The sequence below is a fragment of the Nothoprocta perdicaria genome, unplaced genomic scaffold, assembly GCF_003342845.1.
Source record: "Nothoprocta perdicaria isolate Ctin4 unplaced genomic scaffold, notPer1 scaffold_6, whole genome shotgun sequence".
In the NCBI taxonomy this organism is placed as follows: domain Eukaryota; kingdom Metazoa; phylum Chordata; class Aves; order Tinamiformes; family Tinamidae; genus Nothoprocta; species Nothoprocta perdicaria.
Genome location: NW_020455865.1, coordinates 5101804 through 5125128, shown reverse-complemented (window position 1 = coordinate 5125128; position 23325 = coordinate 5101804). Strand labels below are relative to the sequence as shown.

At 45.9% G+C, this 23325-nt stretch overlaps 1 protein-coding gene across 10 annotated transcripts in view; it reads right to left on the bottom strand.

Moving 5' to 3' along the window:
• Window positions 1–18225, bottom strand: part of DNM1 (dynamin 1) — a 65996-nt gene extending 47771 nt beyond the window's left edge. For all 10 annotated transcript variants that reach the window (XM_026049263.1, XM_026049264.1, XM_026049260.1 and 7 more), the window contains exon 1: window positions 17988–18225. In XM_026049263.1, the coding sequence (XP_025905048.1) occupies window positions 17988–18148 (161 nt within the window). In that variant the 5' untranslated portion in view covers window positions 18149–18225. The remainder of the gene's footprint in view (window positions 1–17987) is intronic.
• Window positions 18226–23325: the final 5100 nt, after the last annotated feature.

Sequence of the window (23325 nt, the reverse complement as noted above, 5' to 3'; positions counted from 1 at the left end):
CACTAGAAAAGGTAAAGTCACATTTCAAAAGGCAAATCAGCAGCTTATGAAGACATAAGAAGAGACCCACCAGAGTGAACACAACCATATAATCATTATATTTCCATTTGATTTCTTATTAATTATCTGCAGATAAATAGGGTATTAATGTATGCCATTAATCACCAGATGGACTCTATTAGTTTTGTGCTACTAGTTTTGTGCTACTGAGATTCCTACAGTAGCTAGAGCTTTTTCCCCACACAGTCATTGGTAGTTTTTAAATCTAGCTTTTATTTTGTGTATTCTGGTGGAGCCCCAGGACAGCAACAGAATGAGAACTTCACTGCACAAAGCACTATGCCAATACACAGCAACAAATACAGTCCCTGGCTCCTACACTTTGCCATCTAGCTACACAAGGTTTTAAGGTTAAAACCTGCTTTTAAGGTCAAAACTACCTTTGTTTCATCTGTCAAGCCTTGTAGTTGAGCATCCATCATTCACACAGACTGGCAAGTTCTCCATCTCAACTCACTGTGCAGCATTATGCATTGCAAGAATCGCAGCACMATCTAGGGAAAACAAAACCAACATCTTTGACCTAAGACTTCCCTGACAACTTTACTGGACGACAACATTCACATCTTCTCAATACAAGCATTTTATCAGCAGTTTGCACATCTAAACTGCACTTCATCTCTCAGTACCATTGTTTTCAAACACACTCTTACTCTAGTGTGTCCCTAAAATGGATCTTTAAAGCACAAGGTCATATCTGTGCCTCAGACACCCTGCCACAGAGTATGTGTAAGGCACAAAATGTTTTAGTGTGAATGGTATTGACTGCTAAAAATAAGTACATCATACATGCTAGGTTTTCCACTTCTTAAAGACTAACTCAAGCCTGGTTCTCCTTTTTAACAGGCATTTTTGGCTCTACCAGTAGGTACAGAAATGCAGAGCAACCTTTTCCCTTGAGAGCATTTACCTTGAGAGCATTTACCTCTGATCCTTCCAATGGCCTGCAAGGACCTTCATTAGTAACTCTCACATGGCACAAGACTAAGATCAAGTTTGCTTCTCTGTCTGCTGCCTAACAAGCTGGTACCATCTGCATCGGAGCCTTAGACTTTTCTCTCCTTTCCTGTTGATGTTCACGGGGGTTATTATCTCCCCTAAAGATAAGGGCTACTCAAAGACCAACATGAGCAGCAAGAATTTTAGAATGGGTGCCTTAAGAACAAAGGTACTCAATCTGCTTTAATATTTTTCCTCCAGCCTTGGCTTTCATCTTCTTTTCATGCTGCCACATGTGAGTTGGGGCACTCGTCCACCCGTCCTACAGAACCACAGAGCCACACGTTAAGTCTCATTCCTAAGTAGCCACTTCTAGATTCAGAAAAGTTTAAGTTGGGGAATATGTATTTTTTATCTGTAGCTCTCTAGACCAGAGGGAGTTTAGCTTTGACCTATGGTAATGAAAGAGTAACCTCATAACCATTTAGTATAGGTTTCTTAGAGTGCAACATGGTACTGGTCACACAATGGATACAATAGATCTTTATTTCTACATGCAAGTACTACATATCATACTGGCAATGTTATTGTATACAATGATTCATTATTTAAGAAGACAATTGTGAAAAATAAAGAGAGGCAACAGTTCATGAGTGTAATATAGACATGTTAGCAGAAACAAAACYAGAAAGGGGACCTCCCACTGCCTTGTACCCTGAGCTGCTATTTAGAGGGCTGCAAAGCAAGTTAACACTATTGTACTGCCTTGAGCACTTAGAAGGGGCTGGGTTGAGCAACTCCAGCATCCCAACAGTATGCAGGTGGTGGTTATGTTCTCCCCAACACAGTTAAACAGTCAAGGAGGGTCAAAGAGACATTYTGAGCTGGGTCTACATCAGATGAGCTCCCAGAAACCATCAGAGTTAGTGTTAATATAAGCAAGTCCCAACCATATTGTAGGTAGGATTTACACACACGAGTCCGGAGATGTGTGTGCATAGTGAACTAGAAGGCAGCTCACTAAACTTACAGCTTCTCCYCCCCTATTTGCACTGAGTCCTTTTATTCTTTTGCAGTTGATACTCGCTCAGGCCCCTGCAAACATGAAGGGCATTTTGAGATGCCTCTATTAAGATTTTATGCACAGATTGAGGCACCATGGTCCTCAAACATGAAAAACACCGTATCAGCTGTCAGCACACTGTTAGCTGTGATTCACAGTACAAAAAAATAAATGGAGAAGTAGAACCTGTTATCAACCACACACACATTCTGTTTGAGAACTGTCCTTATGATACTCACTGCAAGAAGCACCTTGCCCAGTTCTACTGTGGTTCCTTTTTACAAACCAGCAGGATGTGCACTATCTTGCAGCACTATTATCTTTTTCCCATGTTATACTCTCATTCAAAAATAAGGAAAAACAACATGCCGAGTTACTCATGAAGTAAAGTCACATGAGCAAGTTGCACCTACTGCAAAAGTCAACAAGAGGGAAACCCACACCCCCTTCTTGGCATGGGACACAGCTAAACTGCTTGGACACGGATCTAGATCCACAGAAATGACACAACTCAACCCATCCTTCTGTCGTTCTTGGGTGAAGACATATTTCATGAAGCACCAATAGTTTTCCCCCTGGAACAGGAGAAAGCCTGCACCGCTGCAAGGCACTGCAATATTTATACGCTCTTAGAAGTCTCAGAGGACCCACATGAAAAATGTTCATCAAAAGCAAGTGACCCATTTGGAGCAGGTCAAGGGGGCTCAGACAACCTTGGCCCAGTGCAGCACTCTCAGGTCACCAATATTTTAGTTATATGGCTGGGTTCACACTTCAGCACCTTTATAAGCGATACTACTAAAGCAAAAGGAAAGTGCACAGCAATTTTTGCATGAATATTTGTTTAGAAGCAGCTCTTCCCTCCCTTGCCAACCCCTCCCATCAAACGTCTTCTAGAGTGMACTAAATTTTGCTCCCCGGCTTATCTCTGACTGCACACACTGGCTCCGGAGAGTCATTAACACTCATTTCCTCTCTCATTCACTCTTTTCACATCTCCTTTGTAACTCACACAGCCCCTTTCCTGCATGTGCCTCTGGAAGGAGGGAGATAAGACAAAAAGTTGGGTTTGTACTATTTGTTTATTTGCATTTGAATCCTTAGGGCTGATTTCTGTTTCACGCTCCGCTAGCTTGCAGGTAAGTCAAAAGCCTGGACAAGAAGGGCATGAATTGTGCCAAGTCACAGCGGCACCAGGGACTAGGCACAAGTCAAGCTGCTGCAGAATTACAAAGCTCCATACTGACCTCACACGTAGAGGATACCCAAGAAAGTCAGAGGCATTTTTACAACTTAGGGTTCTCTGCTTCTTTCTGAGGGTCTGCGGGCCTGCAGCAGAGTGAAGTGATGCAGCTCAGGGTTTGTCCTGGGGCTCTATGCCCGCAGGAAGTTCAGGGGAGGCAGTATCAGCTTGATTTTAAGCTAGTACACATTACAGCAGGATACGGATCAACTTTTCAAGGGGTACTGTGGATTTTTAGGTGACCCAGAAGAAAGGAGAGTTGCTGCTGTTCTGATGCACCCCTGCACTGAGCCCAGAGCCAAGGGTTTCTGCATTCAGTTGGCTCACTGGCTGCGCTGCAAAGCCTGAGACAAGAACTTCTTATTCAGAGTCACACTCATCCCCCACTGCATCTACACATTGCACTGAGGTCCCCATGCCCGAGCACGAGGGAGGCACCARCAGAGCAAGTGGGATTTCTCCCACTTTGAGAAGGGGCATAGCTCCTGTACCATACTCATAACAGAATAGTGCCTGGAGCTGCTCTTTCTTTGCTTCTTGTTAGCTATAGGCAGGAAAAAGTGAAACAATTAAAAGAAAGAGGAAATTGGTAAGTAATTGCAACAAAAGCATGCTATTATGGCAGCCATATAATGGCCTTAGAAAAGCCATACAATGCTGGTGGTGGAAAATACAAAAGAGCACAGAAAGAAATGCAGTGATCACTTAAGAGTTCAAAACCCTCAGCACCTTGGGGAAAAAAAATAAATAAATAAAACACAACTACTACTAAAATGAGCTTCTGGGCTCTGCCCTGATAAGGGGCTCTAGGCTCAGAGGCACTGCCCACCTCCCTACACCAAGGAAGGGAACACAGACACTACCACTTTGCCATGGTCTCCTTTCCTCCAAGCTAGGCACCTAACATTTTCCCTTTCACAATCCTCACTGTGGCCCAGATGGACAAGTGTCCGCAGGAGATTAGAAAGTCTGTYGTGTACTGAGATCCAGGCCAGCCCCTTCTGAAGGGTCAGCGTGGGAATCACGTACAAGGGCACAGGACCCACAGAGTGACTCAGTACTACCTGCCAGTACGGATATAAGTTTTTTAGCAAGTATCATTTCTAGCATTTAAACTTGAAGAACGTTTGTAATCCTGCTTTGATGCCTTCTCTGGTATTGTGAGACTAGCTTCCATTTTAATAACAAAAAGGTTTTAAGATCGTCACCTAGTCATGGGACATCAGGTGCTTTCTGAAAGCTCACACCGGGTATCACAAGATCTGCATTAATCTCAGCAGCAAGCAAAACTTGGAGCCATCTGAAAGGCCTCAGCTGCCCCCATTGCTGCAGGCACCGCAGACAGCTCTGAGCTCTCGCCTAGAGCCAAAGCWGGAGGACAGATTGTGACCAGAGGCGCCGTCTTTGAAGACCTGGGGAGGCTGCGAGGGCACAGCTGCCCGTAACGGGGTGTCCTTYACCCTCCTTTCTGCCTATTAGCAACCAAGGTTAATGATTTACTTCCAAGTGCCATGGAGGGCTGCATCCCCGGGAATCCTGGCATATAATCATGGTGCCTTGCTTTCTCCCTGCGGAGGAAACATGCAGSGGGAACAGCTTGGATCCCGCGCTCCTCAACCAGTGATCACCAACCGGGTGGATAATCCCTCCACGGGCTGCTGCTAGGACCSCGGTGCAGCAACCAATCCGATCCCAAAGCCAGCCCCAGGCCCGGGGAGTAAGTCCCCCTCCTCCCACCCTCCAACACAGYGAGATCTACTTGTTTCCATAGAAACAAATCAGTTTTATGTCCACACGTCCCCTGCAGCCTTCACTGCCATATATCAGCCTCGAGCTGCTAAGGCTAAGAGATTGAAGAGAGCATCCACTGGTTTAAGTCAAGGGATTGCAGCAGAAATGGGAGGAATTCCAGGCATGTTCAACCCACTGTCTCACCTGAGACACTGCTTATTTCAGCAGATTTCTGTCATGAAAGAATTACCCAGGGACAGCCTTTCCCTCCTTCATTTTGAGGACTGATATCTCCCCTGCAGATGGGTTAGTCCTGAATACACAAGGACATAAAACACAGATGGGAGAGGCACTCAGGATACTCCAGCACCTCAAATGCTCTGGTAAGCCAAAGTCCTCTTTGTATTTTTGCAGATAGCAACTGTAAAGGGATTTCCTTGTTTGAAGCTCTGCATTTTACTGAGGAGGATTTTTTAGAGTGTGGTACAGCCTACAGTGCAGTGCCTGGTCTCAAAAAGTCACTGCCCATTATAGCAAATGCCGCATTGACTCTAGGCTGCAGCGCTGGCGAAGGCAGGAGTCTCGAGACCAGAAAATGCTGCACTGCTGCTGTGCAGCTTCCTCCGGGAGCACTTCAGGAATAGAAAGCAAAGTCCTGACCTGTCTTGGGATACTCAAGGTAAACAGAGCACTGACGCTACATGGCAATATCAAAAACTYAAGGTAATAAACAGCCCTGCATATTCTGAATGGATGTGGCAGCAAGGATGACACATTTGTGGAAAATTCAACTTCAGTTTTGAGGCTGGCAATTCTAGAGGTGAAAACAAGGCGAGTTTCATGTTAGGGGATCAGCATCAACTTCATACAAAAAAACACACACGCACACACACAAAACCAAACAAAAAATCCCACCCAGCATCAGACCTGGGTAGTGAGAATAGGATTCAAGGGAAGTGTAATTACAGCAGTGCCTGGGTCCAGAGCCTTCAAGAACCTCAATACTCAAGTTACTGGAAATATCCCAGAAGCTGCAAGACCCCCTTAGTTGCCAGGCTGATTTTTCACCCTGATAGCATGGGAGCATTTTCCATCTACTCTCATTGAAAAATATACCTCTTAGCAAAAGCCACCATGCACACGGTTTATGCTACTATGTACCTTAGCCCRCAAGGCTTTATGTCCAAAATCTGCAGCTTCCAGATGGCAGTCTCCAAGAAGGCAACATTAGGCATTAATAACACCCTCAAAAATCAAATTAACCCCAACCTGATGGTAGTGCAGAGATCCAGCACTGAGCTGTCACAGCTCTGCAGGAACACTGCTCTGCTTTGGCAAACAAACCTACTGACAAACCTTGGTTTTATCATAACAGAAGAAAGTTGCAGCCCTGCAAACCATGACCTTACAGCATCTGCACCTCAGCGGGAAGAAAACAAAAGGACAAGATGCACAGTACAACTCCACACCAGGATTAACGGGTACCACAACTGCTGAGCCATGGGCTGACCTTGCTATTCTCCACCACCACCATCCTAATTTGTCCCAGTCTCTCGAGTCATCCCAGTCCAGACTCAAAGCTGTCTTGCAGTGGAGCCTCTCCTGTGTCAAGGGATATCAACAGGTGGTGCAATGCATTCATTGCATCAGGATTCAGCTCCCACAACACTGCAATCTCTGGCCTCTGGTAAATGGAAACTTCCCTCCTGGAACCTCGAAGAACCTGGGTAAAGAAGAGATTTTCTCATCCTCTGTCTCCCCCTTTTTTTTTTTTTTTTTTTTGGCATTCTGTCCTTTAGAGAAAGTATTCTAGTAAAACTGCAGCTTCTACCAGAAGCTCTCCCTACATTAGATTTCTCATCAGAGCTCCACTTCCTTAGGAGTCCTGCTTGTATTTGCTGCAGGACCTAAGAGAACAAGCAGAGCTCGAGTTCACCTTCCATCACCACAGGATGACACTTCCTRCACTCGCAGAGAGCAGTGAGTGCTAGGAGGGCAGACCATGTTCCCCCAAAGCCTTTCCAGGGGCTAGAGAGGTAAAAGGGTCTGCTGGAAAAGGCAGAAGCACCGAGCCCGCTAACACGAAACTCAAGGGAAACAATAGGAAAGGGGCAGAGATCTCAAGCCGTGATCAAGCATTTATCCTGCATCAGAGATAAGAGGTGAAATGTACTGTGCACAGTTAGACTGATTCCCTATAAACAATCCAGGCAGAAAGGACAGTTCTGCAGAGCAAGGAGGTCATGCGACGCTCGGAATCCTGCTGAAGCTGTCTGAGGTGCACGGCTGTCCTGCAGAGGGCCTTTAAGATGCTGATGGGTATCTCTGTTCTGCCTGGAGAAGCATGCAGGAACGGTGCCAAGCTCCTTGCTATACACGGCACCTCTGCCGTTTCACATACAATTAGGATCACCCTGGCTGGAAACAGTGCAGCGATGTTGCTTCTTAAGCCCTTAAAGAAAAATAAACCAACAGACTGTGCAAAGAAACCAGCTCAGAGGAAGTCAGAGGCTTTAAACCATATTTAAACAAACAAAAACACAAGATTTTTTCAAGCTACACAGAAATTAAAGTTGGACCAGCAGTCCCAAGAGAGAAGGCATTCTAGCTCCCTGGCTAGTCCTACCTAAGAGGCATTTGCCAGAGTCCATAACCTTTCTGATGAACCAGTGGGATAGTCTCCCTCAGGCCCTAGAGAACATTTGGATTTCTCTGGTCAACTTTGGAGCAGGGGCCACAGGAAATGACAAGAAAGAGAGAGTAGATATACAAATATACATTGCAGGATTTCTAAAGAGATCCAAATATTTTAGGTAGGAGCATTAAGACCAGCACTGTGAATCCATAGGGAATCTGTGGTGTTGTGACCCGCATAAACAGGCCAGCGTGCTGGTCTTTCCTTCCTTTCCCTGTTCAACACAGGAAAAGCCTTTGATTTCCTTCCCCTGATATTCCCCCACTCCAAACCAATACAGTGATTTCTAGTAGCATTTGATTTCAGACTAGGCACCCGGACAGGCAAAAGCAAAGATCTCCAAGCAGATTCCAAAAGACTAAGTGCTAAGGTAGTGCTTTTTTTTTTTTTTTTTTTTTTTTTGTAGGGGGACAGGTTTAAATCTTTAAATAGCCTATAATTTAACTATAATTATAATCTATATTCATATAGAGAATGGACCTCCTTCTCCAACACAAGTTTGGAGCGCCAGGTAGTTTGCAGGCCTGGCAAAACCAATGCCCTGTATGTGAACATGCATAAACAGTGCGCTCCCTAGAACAGAAGCACCAGATGAAAGCAGCACAGCCCAAAGGGAAAGAATTCCTGCTGGGATCTCTTCCTAGAGCTGCATGGAGTTCGAAGGGGCGCCCCGAGTTTCAGCACTGGAGCTGCATCAGCTCTACAGCGTGACACGTCTTGTGCCAACCCCTGCAGGTTGCTCTGCACTTGGGTACGTTCCTATCCCCTCCGGCGACAGATAAGCCCAGTGCGACGCATCTCCTCCTCAAGGCCACCAMCACCGCCACGCCAGGCAATTCCCAGCTATTCATAGATGAGCTTCTATTAAAAGTAAAAGCACAATCAGCTTAAGAAATAGCCAGAGATTACCCAAGATCACAGCAGCCCGAAAGGGAGGAAACCCAACATGTGTATTAGCATCAAAGGGCCCCATCCTGCCTCACAGCAGTGCAAGCTGCTCTGAATAAGCCTCCAGCAAGTTAGTGTAGCTAAACCCCAGCACAGAATAAACACCCATGTAAAATAACATCTCTATATAGAGACAGTTAGAGCCCTATTTTCTATAGGCTCAATTCTGAATAGAGCATCAGGCACACTCCACTGCTGATTGAAAATTCTTCTCGAGACAGCATTCAAGTAGCAAAGGGACAGTTACTTTTAATATAAKCCCCTGTTCATAGAGTTTTATAATTACCTGGGTAAGGAATCACTCTGAGCTGAAATGCAGCCTGTTGACTTGTAGTCAGAGCTCTGAGCCAGGTTCTAAAAAAATTTACTGTCTTTACACGGGCAAGAGAGGCAGGAAAATAAAGGGGAACCGAACAAAAGACTCCAAGATTTTGCCCTTAGGACACTCTCTTCCTTGTGCTTAGAAATTCAGCACGGCCTTTCCCCTGCCTCAAAAAAGAGTTTTCCTAGTGCTCTCCTGGGTAGATTAGCTCTGCTGTACAAACGCTTGCAGATGTTGGAACCAACTACTCTGCATCCCTGTAGACTTCTGCCTGTTGATGCTTTGAGAAAGTTTGTTAATGTAGCTCAGAAAGCGCTCCATGATACAGCTGCACTTCATGCTCCACTTTTACACAGCGTTTGAGCAACACTGCCTGGCTCTTCAGCCAAAATCCACAGCAGTATCAGATTAATATCYGCTCCTCTTCTCTCGGGCAGCTCGTATACTCTGGACCCCCTTATATCAAGATTCAGTTTCACTGCAACAAAATGTCTGTCCCGGCACAGTAAGACAAGAGCCCAGCAATTCGCACGCTGGTTCGGGCAGCATTAACTGCTCACCCCTCAGAGCAACCACAACAGCCCAACCTAAAGCCCAAAGAGACAGGAAAGGGAGTGTTAAAGGGGACTGCTGAGGCAATAGATTATTAAAACCGTATTTTTGCCCTAGAGACTCAAGTTCAATTCCTGTTTCAGTCATAAGTGAGGAATTGGGTTTATCCCAAACATCATTCAGTGTAACTTATTGTTCAGCACTCTAGGTGAAGTATTTCAACAGCGCTTATAGTTTTGGGACAAGCCCCAACTTTAGGAAGCAAAGGGTTCATGACAGTTTTGTGATTCTTCGTATTTGCCTCCTGGAGCATTTAGGGAAAAAAAGTGTATTTGAAACAAAAAAAAACACAAGCATCCACGTTAGAAATGGATGTTTTCAACACAAAAGCTACACTGCTCATACTGTGTCCAGGGCTTCAGGAAAGGCCACAGAAGTCACAAGACTTGCACAAAAGTGGCAGAAGCTGGAAAAATCCATTCCAGTCAGCAAGAAGGCAGTTTGAAGCCTTGCATAACGTCTGCTTCCAGCACTTGCAAGAACATCTCATGCTGGGCTGCAAGGGACTGAAACACCATCCCACCTCCAGTTGGTTACRGCTGGATCTGACAGAGCTTTAAGAACATCTAACATAACAAAGAGACCAGAGGCATCGCTGGATTTCAGGCTTGGGGTTCATTCTTCCTGCACCATGAAGGAAAGAAAAGCAATGTCTGTTACGGACAGCTTAGAAGCTGTAATGAGGCTATACAGGAAGCAACATCAGCAAGGAACTTGGTTCTGTTCTCTCATGTTTATAGAGGAGCTTAAGATCATTATGAGTGACTTTACATTAGTCTTCTATAAATTAAAACATTCACTCATGGTAGTGTAAAAAAATGAGAAGCCAGACACAAGTCCAAAGTATCAACAGATCTCCCTCAATAATTGTTTAAATATTTACCACTAATCTATGCTCTCACGCCACTCAGCGTCCTGATAATGCGCTCCTGCCTGCCCCTCAGGAAGCACTGAGGGGCTGTCTCGGTGCTTCTCATGGTCACACAAATATTTACAGCTGCTAGTTCTGAGCAATGCATCCAATAGTAATCACTAAATTTCATCAAGTCACCTATAAATAAGCATGATGCATACTGTAGAAGGGCCATAGATAGAATAAAGAACATTTTGAGTTCCAGTAAGAGTCTTRTTTGTGCAGCCTGGAGAGTTGAAGTCACTGCAGGCCGAGCTCTGGGCTTCTTCCTTCAAGGGCCACCACTGCTCATCCCCACCCAGGGACCAGCCAGCCCACCCGTTTTGATTCGGGTCACCATCCAGCAAATGATGTCAGGAAAAGAGGTAGAGGCCATATGGCAACAGGTAGTGAAACACAAGCTCAMAAAATTATACCTACAATTTAAATACTACCAATGCATTCAGTGCAGCCTCTAAGTTCCCTGTGATTTCCAGAGAAAAGCACTCAGAGCCAGCACAAGGTCCCTATCAGCAGCGAGGGCTGCATCATCCCTGATCCCTCTGCAGAGGGGACCTAAGTGACCAGTGACACTTGATACAGGGGGTGAAGGAGTCTCCACAAGGGGCCGAAGCTCCGTCACACCATGGCAGAGAAGGCAGCTATCCCAAGCACTCCAGAAGACACCAGCGCATCCTCTCCATGGAGTTTGAATTTTGTATTAACATTTTTTTCTCTACTTCACAATTAACCTTTTCCAGCACTACCTCAAGTGCCAATTAATGCTACCAGTCTACATGACCTGATATTTTGTCAAACCTATGAAAGRGAGGCTGATACCTTCTCCTTTCTACACATGGAGGAAAAGGTGCAAAGGCATTAGTCACCCAAGAACTTTGTTTCAGAGCCTAGAACACGACTCACTCTCAAGGCTACACCGACCCACAAGGCCGTTATCACACAGATGGCCTTCCTTTAACCCGAGCCTCCATGCTCCGCCGGGAAGCGCAAAGTCAGGCCCAAGACCAGGAAAAAAACAAAGTTCAAGTGCAATGAGAAGCCCTCCTAGCAGTGGGCTATTTCACTACCACRCATGACAGGATTTCTATTTGCACAGAATTTTTTAGCTCTCCTCCCATCTAGCTGGGCTCTGACTCATACGCTTATAGATTTTTCAGTCCAAGAAGGAAATTATTACACTCGGAGATTCTTCCTTTTTTTTAAGTTGCTTTTTTCAGGAAGAAGGCTTACTGGACACATTGGCAGTACATTTCCTTTCACAGAAACCATCTCAAAAACAACTTTTTGTTTGCATTTAGTCAGAGCACCATATTTTTTTAGGGTCACTAGACCCTGCCTAATCACCCCCCTTTCAGCACTCCCTCCATTTTTGCCACTTAAATGCACTGCTTGAAAACAAAAATCTGAGCATTGGCTCACAGGGGTGGAGCGCACATGGGTTTGGCTCCTGTCTAACAAACATCCAGATCAGCAGCGGGGTTTGCTTCCTGCTGAAGAATAACATCTTCAGGAGCTGCCTCAGATACAAGGCACCTCAGCCAGACTCCCACACCTTCTATTTAAGGCTAGCGGAGCTCTGCCTACTCGGAGAGTCTGGAGACGTTGGCTTCAAGGACTTTCTCAGCATCTCCAGCTACCTATTAAACTAGGACTTCCAAAAACAATCAGTAGCCTTGAAAGTAAATTTTAAAGGTTGCTTTTTTCTATCTTCATGCCATTGTAAAATGACTGGGCAGTGTTATAAGCATTTAGCCTTTCTTCCCCCTCCCCCTTCCTAAATGACTGGAACAGATAGCTATTTTAGCATAAGGAAACAAGTTTCTATTCCCCACTGGTTTTGCAGACCCTACAGCACATATACACACCACTCACTGCCTCACGTACTGCAAGGTTTAATGCACGTRGATTATTAACAAGGGAAAATCCACAATAGCAAATAAGGTGTCTTCCTGACACACTAGCTATCAGATGATAAATTCAATAAGGCAACATGTCATTTTCACAGGCTGGTAGGTCCAGGCAAGCACCTAGACACAAAGTCCTGAGCATTGCCTCTCCTTGTGTTAGCTCTGATGTACCCTGATCCATGGATTTAAGGACATCTCTTTTCCTAGTGAGTGCAAGGCCAAGAGGCAGTTCCCAAAAGCTTGTGATCATGACTAAAAAGTTAAACTAAGGAACAGTGAGTGAGGTCTGTAGAGAATGTTTTACTGCTACAGAAAACAAAAAAAAATTAAGTAAGATTTGTGTTTACTCAAGCTTTTCCCCTGTAACATTCATACATGTAAAACACAAATCACACAGCCAGACATTGCTGCATCTACAGAGGTTGAGATCCACACATTTATCCCAGTCATCCATGTTACATTATGACTTAATTATGTTTCTCTCCTTAACATTCCTCCTCCCATAAGTGTTTACTGGGAGGTATATACATTTCTCTCAAGTTAAATCATTTTCTCCTGAGGTCTATTGTAATACACTACCCATTTCCTGTACTCCACTTCTTTTCTTCTCCAATTAACCTGATAAGTGAGGTATGTTCTTTACTGAAGACTAAATGCTCACTGCTATTTGAGGGACTATTACTCGGCCATGATTTATTTTACTGAAGGCAGAGACCTATTCTGGCCTTTGCATCACCTGTAATCCTAGATAGGTCATTTCCTTCCAAAACATCTAGTACATTTACCTGCAAGATGTACCAGTATTTGGGCAGCTCACAGATATTTATCATATAACACTTTAGGATCAGTATCTCAATAGATCTCTTCACTAGCCTGGGTATGTGAAAGTATCTCAATGCAAAACAAAATAAAATTTAAGGACTCTTTCTGTGGCAAGGGCCAAGAGCAGGTGGCTCCTTGTTCCATTTAAGACCTGACACTGGTGCTCAGCAGTACCTGCTATAGTGGGCACTAGTTCTGCTAGCAACATAGCTATGACTTTTGAATTTAATCCATCAGTTCTTCCATGCAGCAATCAGTGAGCTCATGAAGCAAATACTGTGGCAGAAAGCTAAGTAATGTAAAACGTGAAGACTGTTGATAAGACAGCTTTCATGTAGTATTTAAAAAAAAAGAAGAAAAAAAAAAAAAAGCCAGGTACCTGCAATATCTCTTGGGCATTCCCATGGGCTTTTTAACTCCTAGACAGCAGCTATTAAACGCTGTAGTTGACACCTCTGAAGATATTTTGCTGGAGAAGCTTCCCACAAGAAAGCAAAGTGGGCGTTATCAAAGCAGGTATTCCCTTATCATAGCCTGGGGGTGTAACTATATCACTGTACGGCTGGAGGAGGTTGAAGCATGAAGACATTCAGTTATTCCTGAAGGTTGTAATTTGGCAAACCAGAACTCATGGTTTCAAAGTCTAGCTGTGCGTTTTCAGCATGGTGCACAGCCAAGGGACAATCCCTGCCCACTGCCTTGTCCTTGTCCGGTTCTGCTAAAGCAATGGCAGTAGCACAAGCTGCCAGTCTTACTGGGAATTCGGTGCTGCCAGAGATGTTGCTCCGCGGCAGGCCGTACCATCGAGGTTTTCCTGCTCTTTTGTGTTCGCTGCTCATTCTACAGAGGCACTGCTGGGACTTCACTCTGCCAGGAGGGTTGGCAGAACCAGTTGAGTTTGGGGCTGCGCCCGCCCCCACATTCCTCCAGCAATTTGATGAGAAGCCCCTAGAGATTATTTTTCTTTTTAAACAAAAGAATACCAATAGAGCCTCGTCAGAAGATGGAGTTTTATGGCCCTGAGGTACTTCACACCCACCTAGCTCATTTCAGGTATCTGTGCTACCAGCCACACCTCTACAAAAGCCGTATCATTTAGCTTTGCTCTTCAGCACTGTGCTACACACAGAGGTGCAGGTGCCTTCATACAGCACAGTAAATACTCATGCTTCCTTCTCCAAAGCCAAAGCCCTCCTGACAACCCAGCAATGTATGAATACCAGCTAATTCAGCTTGTACCATCAGAGCCTRAAGTTAGACAGCTAAGCACCTCTCTTGGATGGGGCACAGAAGCTCCCAAGAGAGAAGGATGCTTTTGAGGCTGATGCTCAGGTCCAGGACCTACTATATTCAGCATCCACAGCTTTGACACTGTCTCATTTTCCTGACCAGGGACAAGATGGRCTCGTCTCCATTCAAGTCCCTCCACCTACTGCTCACGGGCCTTAGTCATCCCCTTCTCTGCAGCCCCGTTAGACCATCCGCTCTGCACAAGTCAGAGGTGCCTTGTTTTCTCAACAAGCAAGGCAGCTATCCCAACAGGGCTGAGCAGCACATTGCCTTGGACCAGCCCACAAGRACACAGCACATAGGCATTCATACAGCCATCTGAGCACAACCCAGGGCTTTCAGTTTTCCCTGTTCATAAGGCACAGGCAACAGTACTACTCCCACAAATCCAGAATCTGTGCAACACTACTCTAAGATATATATATTTTAAATAGGCATCAGTATTTGTCACATGGCAAAACAAGAGCAGTGTGAGCACAGGTGGATTTCACAATCTGCTTTGTCTTGCTCATCAGCCCTCCTCTGTCCTTTAGGCTCTCTCAAATTAGATGAGCACACACCATTATTGTTACCAGAGTAATTCTGCTAGCATTGATGCCAAGTAAGAGATGATGGGGGGGATGCGACAACACCRTAAGCATGGGCTAAATGGCCCCTAGAAGTCCCTTCCAGTCTGAGTGAGCCCATGTGTCCATGGCAGCACCAAGGGGAAATGCCCAGGGCTGACCTGATTAATCTTCCTTCCCGTTGCGAGGCCCAGGATAAATCAGTCCGCAAGGAGGCCTGTCACCTGCCTGGCTTCCTGCCAGCTTCTCCCATCTTCAGCGATTCCAACTCCGTCAGCTGGTATCCTAGTCACCGTGCTGAGGCCTCGGCAGCCACCGCACACACAGCGGTCACATTGACATCTGCTATTATAAACACAGGCTCCGCATTGTTGGGTAATCCGTTAACTGCCGAGTAAGTGGCACTGAAAGAGTAATTAGCAGCAACTAGTAAGCCACTGAATTCAGAAGGAGAAAGAAAAAGAGGGGAGCAAGAAAAAAAGTGTCTGGTGAGATATGAAACTAAACAGTGATTGCATTCAGTGCTGCTCCTCCATGCCCTGAGGTTTCCTGCTATTGCAGCACGCCAGCAGTCGACCTAGCGCGAAGTCCCGCACAGGCAAGGGGACGTGACCGAGACGACCACAACTGCAAGGAAATCCCTCATGTACCAAGGGAAGAAAGTCAGGATAGGGCAAGGAAGATCAGTTGGTACCAACAGCATCTGGATTTGCTCCTGCACAGATTTCYGTGCCCTGGGAGATGCTCATCAGCACTCACAGCCCTGTGCCATGAGCAGCTGCTGGGCGCTGGCTGCTCAACCACGCAGACATCAAGCCTTGCAGGGACACGTGYCATGTCCACACTACAGCAATTGTCACGGTTGTCCACGGCAGGTCTGTGCACAACTTCTCTTGATGCCTGTTCAGACAGGAAAATAGCCCATGCCATGAGGAGACATGTTTATTCTAGATACTCTTTCCAGAGCTTCCTACCACAGTTTAAGATCTACACAAAAAGAAAAAGGATGATATATCACAGCAGGACTCCATCATTACTTTCACAACATTGTGTTTGCAGTATATTCACATACATTACTGTGGTAAAAAGTCTCATATCACCAGTCTCTAAACTAGTTAGCACTCAGGAGTATCAAATGGAGAAAGATCTCTTTCCTTTGACATATTTTCCATTTTTGCTTCAATTATTTCTCTAAATGCTTTTCTACAGCCTGTTTCACTCAGGCCTCTCAGCTTCTGCTCAAGGGACCCTTCATAATTTCATTTTCTAAAAGCCACAGCACTATAACATGCYGCTTTGGAGACAGCTTATGGGACACAGGGAGGTCACAAGATCTCCTGGGATCATTAGAAAGAGCAAACACAATTGAATCCATTTGCTCTCCACCAGGCAGATAAACCCTCCAGTTCCCAGTTCTTAGTGGGGATGCACCATGGATGGATACATCCCCTTCTGCCTGCTCAGTCTATAAGAAAGGGGCGGCATGCTCCGATTCACTGGCTGTCCTTAGGAGAACCATCCTCTGGCCCAACAGCCATACATTATATATTACACCACTGCCTGCACAGATCCTCTAGAAAGGATTTACTAGATTAGACAGCCAGCAGACAGAAAGCACGAACAAAGCAGAACCAACAGGTGAAGCACTGCTGTGCTCACGTTCTTCTGAGAAGCAATTTTCCCTTTCTGAGCTATAGTAGAGCTATTTTTTTCCCTTTTGGGACAGAAATCATCCTTTTCTYCTGGTTGTACAGGCAAACGAGTTGGTCCTGCCACGTGACTTGGGTCGGGTAGAACAGCAGTGTTTCTGCAAGGTCCTTCCCAGCACAATCCCCAGGAGCCCGAGGGCTGCTGCAGGGACCATCAGCAGACAGACAGCAACCTCCCCACCTCTCACTGAATGTGCTCTTACATCCTAAAACAAAATCATTCCGACAATGCTTTTTCACCAGATACAACCACGGCACCTTTTTCCTACGGCATTTAGGACACTGTGTACTCACAGCACTAGCCTGCCCTTGCACAGGTCTGGATTCGGGGACACGCTCATATAAACAAGCAATTCCTGCAACCCCTGGAGCCCCTTCCTACAGCAGGAGAGCTTCACAAGGCGGCTCTTAGCAAACACCTCCCATTGGGAGGAAAAGCTAGGATTTGGGTGAACCAACACGCAGGAGAGGCTGTCACAAACACAGCTTGCAGGAAAAAGCCGCACAAGCAGCTGACCAGCTACGCCAGCAGGAGCTGCTTTTAAGACAAGTCGCCCACAAATCTGCTGCAGCTGAAGGGGGTTCTTGCCACCCAACCCACGTAACAGGGATGATAATTATTTAATGAGGCCAGAGCCAAGATGGGGAGCACCCCCCTCGCCCAGGTGTCGCGTGGCTGCACCAGGAGTCTGCAGCTCTCTCAGGCTGCGGATGATGAGCGTGAAGGTCACGGGAAGAGGGGGGCACGGGCCCGTGCCTGTCACAAAATGGTAGCGCCGGGGGACCGGGAGGATGCCCCGTCCTTCCTCCCGCGGCTCCCGACATGGCACCCGCCACGGAGGACAGCGGGGCCGGGCTGCAGGGGATTAAACTTAAACCCCATCACCGCCTCCCCCAGCCCCGGGCGGCCGCAGCCGCGGGGGGACGCGCGGAAACGCGGCTGGGGGCGACTTCCCTCCTTGTTCCCGCTCCCCGCCCGCCCTTATGTAACAGCCAGGAGGGGTCCCCGGCGCGGGGCGCCGCACCTGGGCTCGCCCCGCGGTGCGGCAGGGGCGGGGAGCCCCCGGCCGCCGCAGTGCCCGCGCACCCCCCGCCGCCGCGGCGCTGCCCGGGGCGCGCGGGGCTCCGCGGGGCCACGACGGGGTGCGGGGGGGACACGCATCTCACCTGCCCACGAAATTCTCCAGCACGGAGCTCTTGCCGGCGCTCTGCCCCCCCACCACGGCGATCTGCGGCAGGTCCAGGTTGGCGTTCTGGCCGATGGCGGCGAAGGCGTCCTGGAGCCGGTTCACCAGCGGGATGAGGTCCTCCATGCCGCGGTTCCCCATGGCTGCGGCGCTGCGGCGGCACCTCGCCCCGTCGAGCTCGCACCGTCGCCGCCGAAGCCCTGTGGGCGCCGCCGAGGGGGCAGAGCCGCCGCGCGGCCCCTCACGCCCTCAGCCTCGGARCCGCGGCAGCCGCTCGCACCTCGCCCGCCTCAGCGCTGCCCGCACGAGCTGCGCTCCGCGCCGCCGCCAGGGGACGCCCGAGGGCGCGGGGCCCCGGGGCACGCTGGGAGTTGTAGTGCGGAGAGGGGGGCGCCCCGCAGCGGAGCCCCCCGCGCCGCCATCTTAGCGAGCGGGGGCGCCGGGGGCACCCGCGCGCCATTTCRGGCTCCCTCTGGGGCTGTGTGGGGCGTGAGGCGCCTCAGCCCGAGCACGGTTGGATCCCTGCACCTGTGTGGTTCAGTTAGGGGGTACCTAAGGCTTGCTCACYGTGCTGTTGCATTCAGTAGGTTACTAGTGGGGTGTCTGTGTCACCCACTCAGGTGACATACTGCCCAATTTGGGCAATACGCCTGCCCTGTTTGGTCACTGCTGTGCTGCAGCTGCTATACCTTCACAGCTCAATCATTATATCCCTATGGTGCAGATTTGTCTGCATAGCTGCACGTATGTCCAAACGGCCACGTCCTGTGCCTCTGCAGCGTGCTTGGGTCATTGTATGGTTTGGTCAATGCACTCTTTGGTTGCCAGACCAGCATATTCAGTCGCTATAGCTGTGCCATTCGGATGCTGCAGTTATATAGCTCTGTTGATGTACTGCTATGGTTTGTTCCGCACACCTCTATGTTTCAGTCATTACACCCGTTACAACCATTAAACAGCTTGTTTGATATACCTCTGTGGTTTGGTTGATACACCCCCTGCAAAAAGGCTTCTCTGTTTCCATTGCTTGGCTCTCGTTGAATTTTGGGTGAAAAATTCATAGATTTAAATGACCAAATCATACAGGTACAACGACTGCCATTGCTATGTTGAACAAAACACAAAGTACTTCATGCTGTGTGCTTCCATCTCCTTTTAAAAACAAACAAACAAAATGTCTACAATAAAGAGGAAGTGGTTCAGTTATAGGCYTTTTAAAAGTTTTTTGGATATTCAAAAATATGTGAGTGCATATTTGATTTGAAAGGGAAAACAAGTGCGTTCAGACACTAAGCTGACGGCTAATGGTGACTCAAGAGAGCAGCGAGTGCAGCATTTCAAACGCTTTGTCCATGCTATCCGGGGTGCTTGCTGGCAGCTTGGATACAGCTGGAGGTGGGTGGGGGAAGGAATAACAAAACCGCAACAGATTTTGAGCTTTATTATTTCATTGTAAACAGCTTCTCTTTGGTTATAATGGTTTTAAGCAACATTTCACAGCTACGTCAAATGTAATCTATGCAGAAATGCYTGAGTATGCAGAGGAACTGGAACAACTGTTGTGAGGGGTGAATTTGCCTCACTTGTGTCGGTGAAGATGCCCAAGGAAAATGCTTTGAAAATGTCACCAGYATTCAGGTAAGAAAGCCGAGGGAGGGAGTGAAAGCTGCTCCGTCTGTGTGGGGAATGTTATTGTAGGACATGTGTAGGCTGCTTTGGGGGCTGGCAATGCTTATTTTTTCCTTTCAGCAAATTGCCCAGCAAATCCAAAGAGAAATGAGCTTCAGAAATCCAATGAAGACTGTGGACAAATGTGTCTGAGCATTTGCCCAGCCACTGGGGTTATTTATGTAGTAGAAACCTGCAGGGAGGACATGGCTTTTCTTTCAAAAGTTGAAGCTTCCCCCTTGTTTAGAGCAAAAATAGTATCACAGACCTAAAAAAAAGGTGTCATATCGCCCCTGGGTCAGAGCTGATGGTCGGGGAATTTAAAATCATGAGGAATTTTRAAGTTTTACCTCAAGAACCATAGGAAGAAAGTTGCCCTTTGCCAGAGGTTCCTGTAGCTTGCGGTTAACCTGCACAGTCCCAGTATCAGTGGAGGGGAGGTTTTTGCCAGCTATGTCACTGTGATGGTGTCACATAATATAGTGGCATTTGCCACCTTGCTGATGTCTAAAGGGCCTTCATTTGACTCCCCTGTCCCCAGTTCACATCTGCCTTTAATATTCCCATAAAAGCAACTATATTTGATTGTCAACATTATTGCTAACAATATACCCATCAAACTATACATACCGGATTTCACTTCCATTTGTCAATTTAGCATGCTAAGCAGGTATTTTGCTCTGAGCGAGACCATTTTAATCCAGAAATTATTATTCAGGATCATACCAAGTCTCTAGAAGAGCTACAATTAAATTAATATAGACATTGGGTTTTTTTCTGCCAAGAAAGGTTTGTGAAATAACATTGAATAACACTGTCAACAGCTGGCAGTCAAGACGAGAGGAAACAGGATTAATGTTTGCAGAGTTAGGGATCAAGTGCAGTAGAAAGGCTGCAGCAGGATTATTTTTCAGGTATCCTTTGAAGTATACCTGCAAAAATTTTCTCTCCTTTTTTTTTTTTTTTTTTTTCTCCTTTTTTTTTTTTTTTTTTCTATAAAACCACGATTTACATATCAWGAAACATATGGCCCGTCATTTAGAGGTTTGCTCTAATCTGCTGAGGTCTCAAAGAGCAAAAGCTCACTAGAGACATTTTAGGGAGTTAATAGGATCACCTCAAAAGTAGATAAAAAATAAAAGAAAGTGAAAAAATGCTAAATCTCTGCAGAAACGTTGGTGAATTTTGCGTAGATTTTTCTCTGCTCATCATTATGAGTTTAACAGTAAGATACACAAAGGACGCTCCTGTTTCCCTTGTTTTGCAGATGCACTGATAAGTAAATGAGAATAAATGTGCCTGCAGCTTTACTCATTRATATCGTCTAAGCATTTTTGCTGCAATTGTCATCATAATCCTCCAGAGAGCAGAGAGACAGACTCAAACTCAAGCCTCGGAGAAAGGTTTGATTTTCAGAAGCTTTAGAAACCTACACCTCCCACCGATGAAAATGAGAATTGCAGGCACTCGGCATGACCATCCTAGAGCCTTCCATTTTCTCTCCTGCAAGAAACTGTGATTTACAAGGATATTAGCACCACACAACCCTTTTGATTCTGCACYACCTCCTTCCTGTGACTTACTCAGCATCAGCCGTAGGAGAAAAATAATTATTTGATTATGCTTCAAGGGAAATACAGGAAAATAGGAGGGATTTAGATATTTTAAAAGGCTTTAAAATAGGAACAGAGAGGAAAAAAAACTATTTGTGTCTATCTTAAAAATGCCTTGAGATATGTAAGCAAACTAAGAGAAAGTCTTATTTTTTCAAGATACTGTAAGTATTTCTGGCCATACTTTAATATGAATCCCCTAAATATGTACCTGAGCATAAATATAYCTGCTTCCATGTTTTGCTATCAATGTAAAAAAACATATATCCAGTCCTGGGAGAAGAAAGAGAAAAAATGTGGAATACAATTACCTTAGTCTCGAAGTCATCTGCAAACTATCAGAGGTGCAGATGCCCCACAGTACCCCTTGACTTGACATAGCTAGAGCTATGAATGTGCAGAACATTTCACAGGGAAGCATGAAGTGGGCGCTCTTGATCCTTTGGTTTTGTACGAAATGTTTGTATAAACAGAGGTAAGAATATAAACCTCCAACCAGGATCAAAGTGTACCCATATAGAATATATTATATAGCTGATACATAGTTTAAAAAACACAGCAAAATTAACCCTTTTTTTTTTCTATCTCTAGGCAGCCTTACATATATATWTTTTTTTAAATATGTATTTTGTGCTGTAGCATCATTGATGTTTTGAAGTATCAGTTGCTCAGGAAGAAAGGTCTCTACTGGTCCTATTAATATGATAAACTCTGAAAAAAAGCAGCCTTTGATTTTGTGGTTTTCAAATATGTAGCTTTCTAGAATAAAACAGTGAAATACTTTATTTTCTCTTGTTTTGAAAGAGGAAATTTGCTGAACTGGTCTGAGAATCCCTCAAAGAGGTAAAAGAAGATTAATCTAGTGTACAGGGCATTGGGTCAGGCATATTTTTGGTGCAACTCCACAGAAATAAGAATATGTAGTCGATCAGGAGAGGGATCTGGGCATGGATGTGTGTTTAGATAAGTATTTCAAAAGCAGCAAGTCTGAGTTCACTGGGCTTTCCACATCCAGAGAAAAGATACAGGATAGTAACAGGAATATATTTACCCTGTGAGGCTGAAAATCATTCATAGAAGCTGCTTGGCCAGGTGGCAAAAAGGGCTTAAAATATATGTATTAGTTTGTATTTTGTGGGCTTACCCCACTAGTCCCAAGAAATATGGAGAACAGGTTTCTAAAGCAATAGACATATTCCTTGCAGAAAAAATAACTTTACTGTCAGGACATGTGACCCTGCGTGAGCAGGGGGGTTGGACTCGATGACCTCTGAGGTCCCTTCCAACCTTGGGCATTCTATGATTCTATGATTCTATGACATGAGAGGTAAAGYTCTGTGTATCAATGCTCAGTGAGACTGTATCCTTCAGTTGTGAGCTCAGACACGCTGTTTAGGTACTCACAATAAAGCAAGTAAAAAGATCCTTGTCTCATTTCCTGTGCTGATATCGTACACCCCTGTGCATGACCTTCAACCTGCGCGGCGTGATTAGTTAAATCTAGACCCTTCTGTTCTGGGTTCATTTAAGCCGTCTGCAGCCGGTACAATGTCTCCTCCTGATGCACAAAGGCATCTCTGAGCTCAGCCCTTGGAATGCACGTTGGTAAAACAGGGCGTGTTTGCACTTTCCAGTTAGTTCTGCAGCCTTAGTTCTGCCTCTCAGGTATCCAGCTGATACAGGGACTAGCTGAGCTCCTCTAAAATCCCAAATCAATCCCTTTTTTCACCACTGCAAACTGGTCAGATTGGTAGTTTCTATAAAACTTTAATTACAGGAGGAAAAAGGATCAATTATGCAAAATGATTTGAAATAGTCTCCACATATGTTTCCCACTCCATGTATGTATTCCCTGGGACGATGCTTAAGCTTTAATGCTTAACAGGAGAGCATTTTCTGCTTGCAGACGGCTGTCAGTGCCTGGATAAAGGACCCTGGGCATTAACCCAGCCAGTCATTGATTAATACAGACGRTCATCTCCAAATTGATTATTGTAAAATCGGGGCAGCATTAAAAGACCCAAAGGAAAAGCCAAT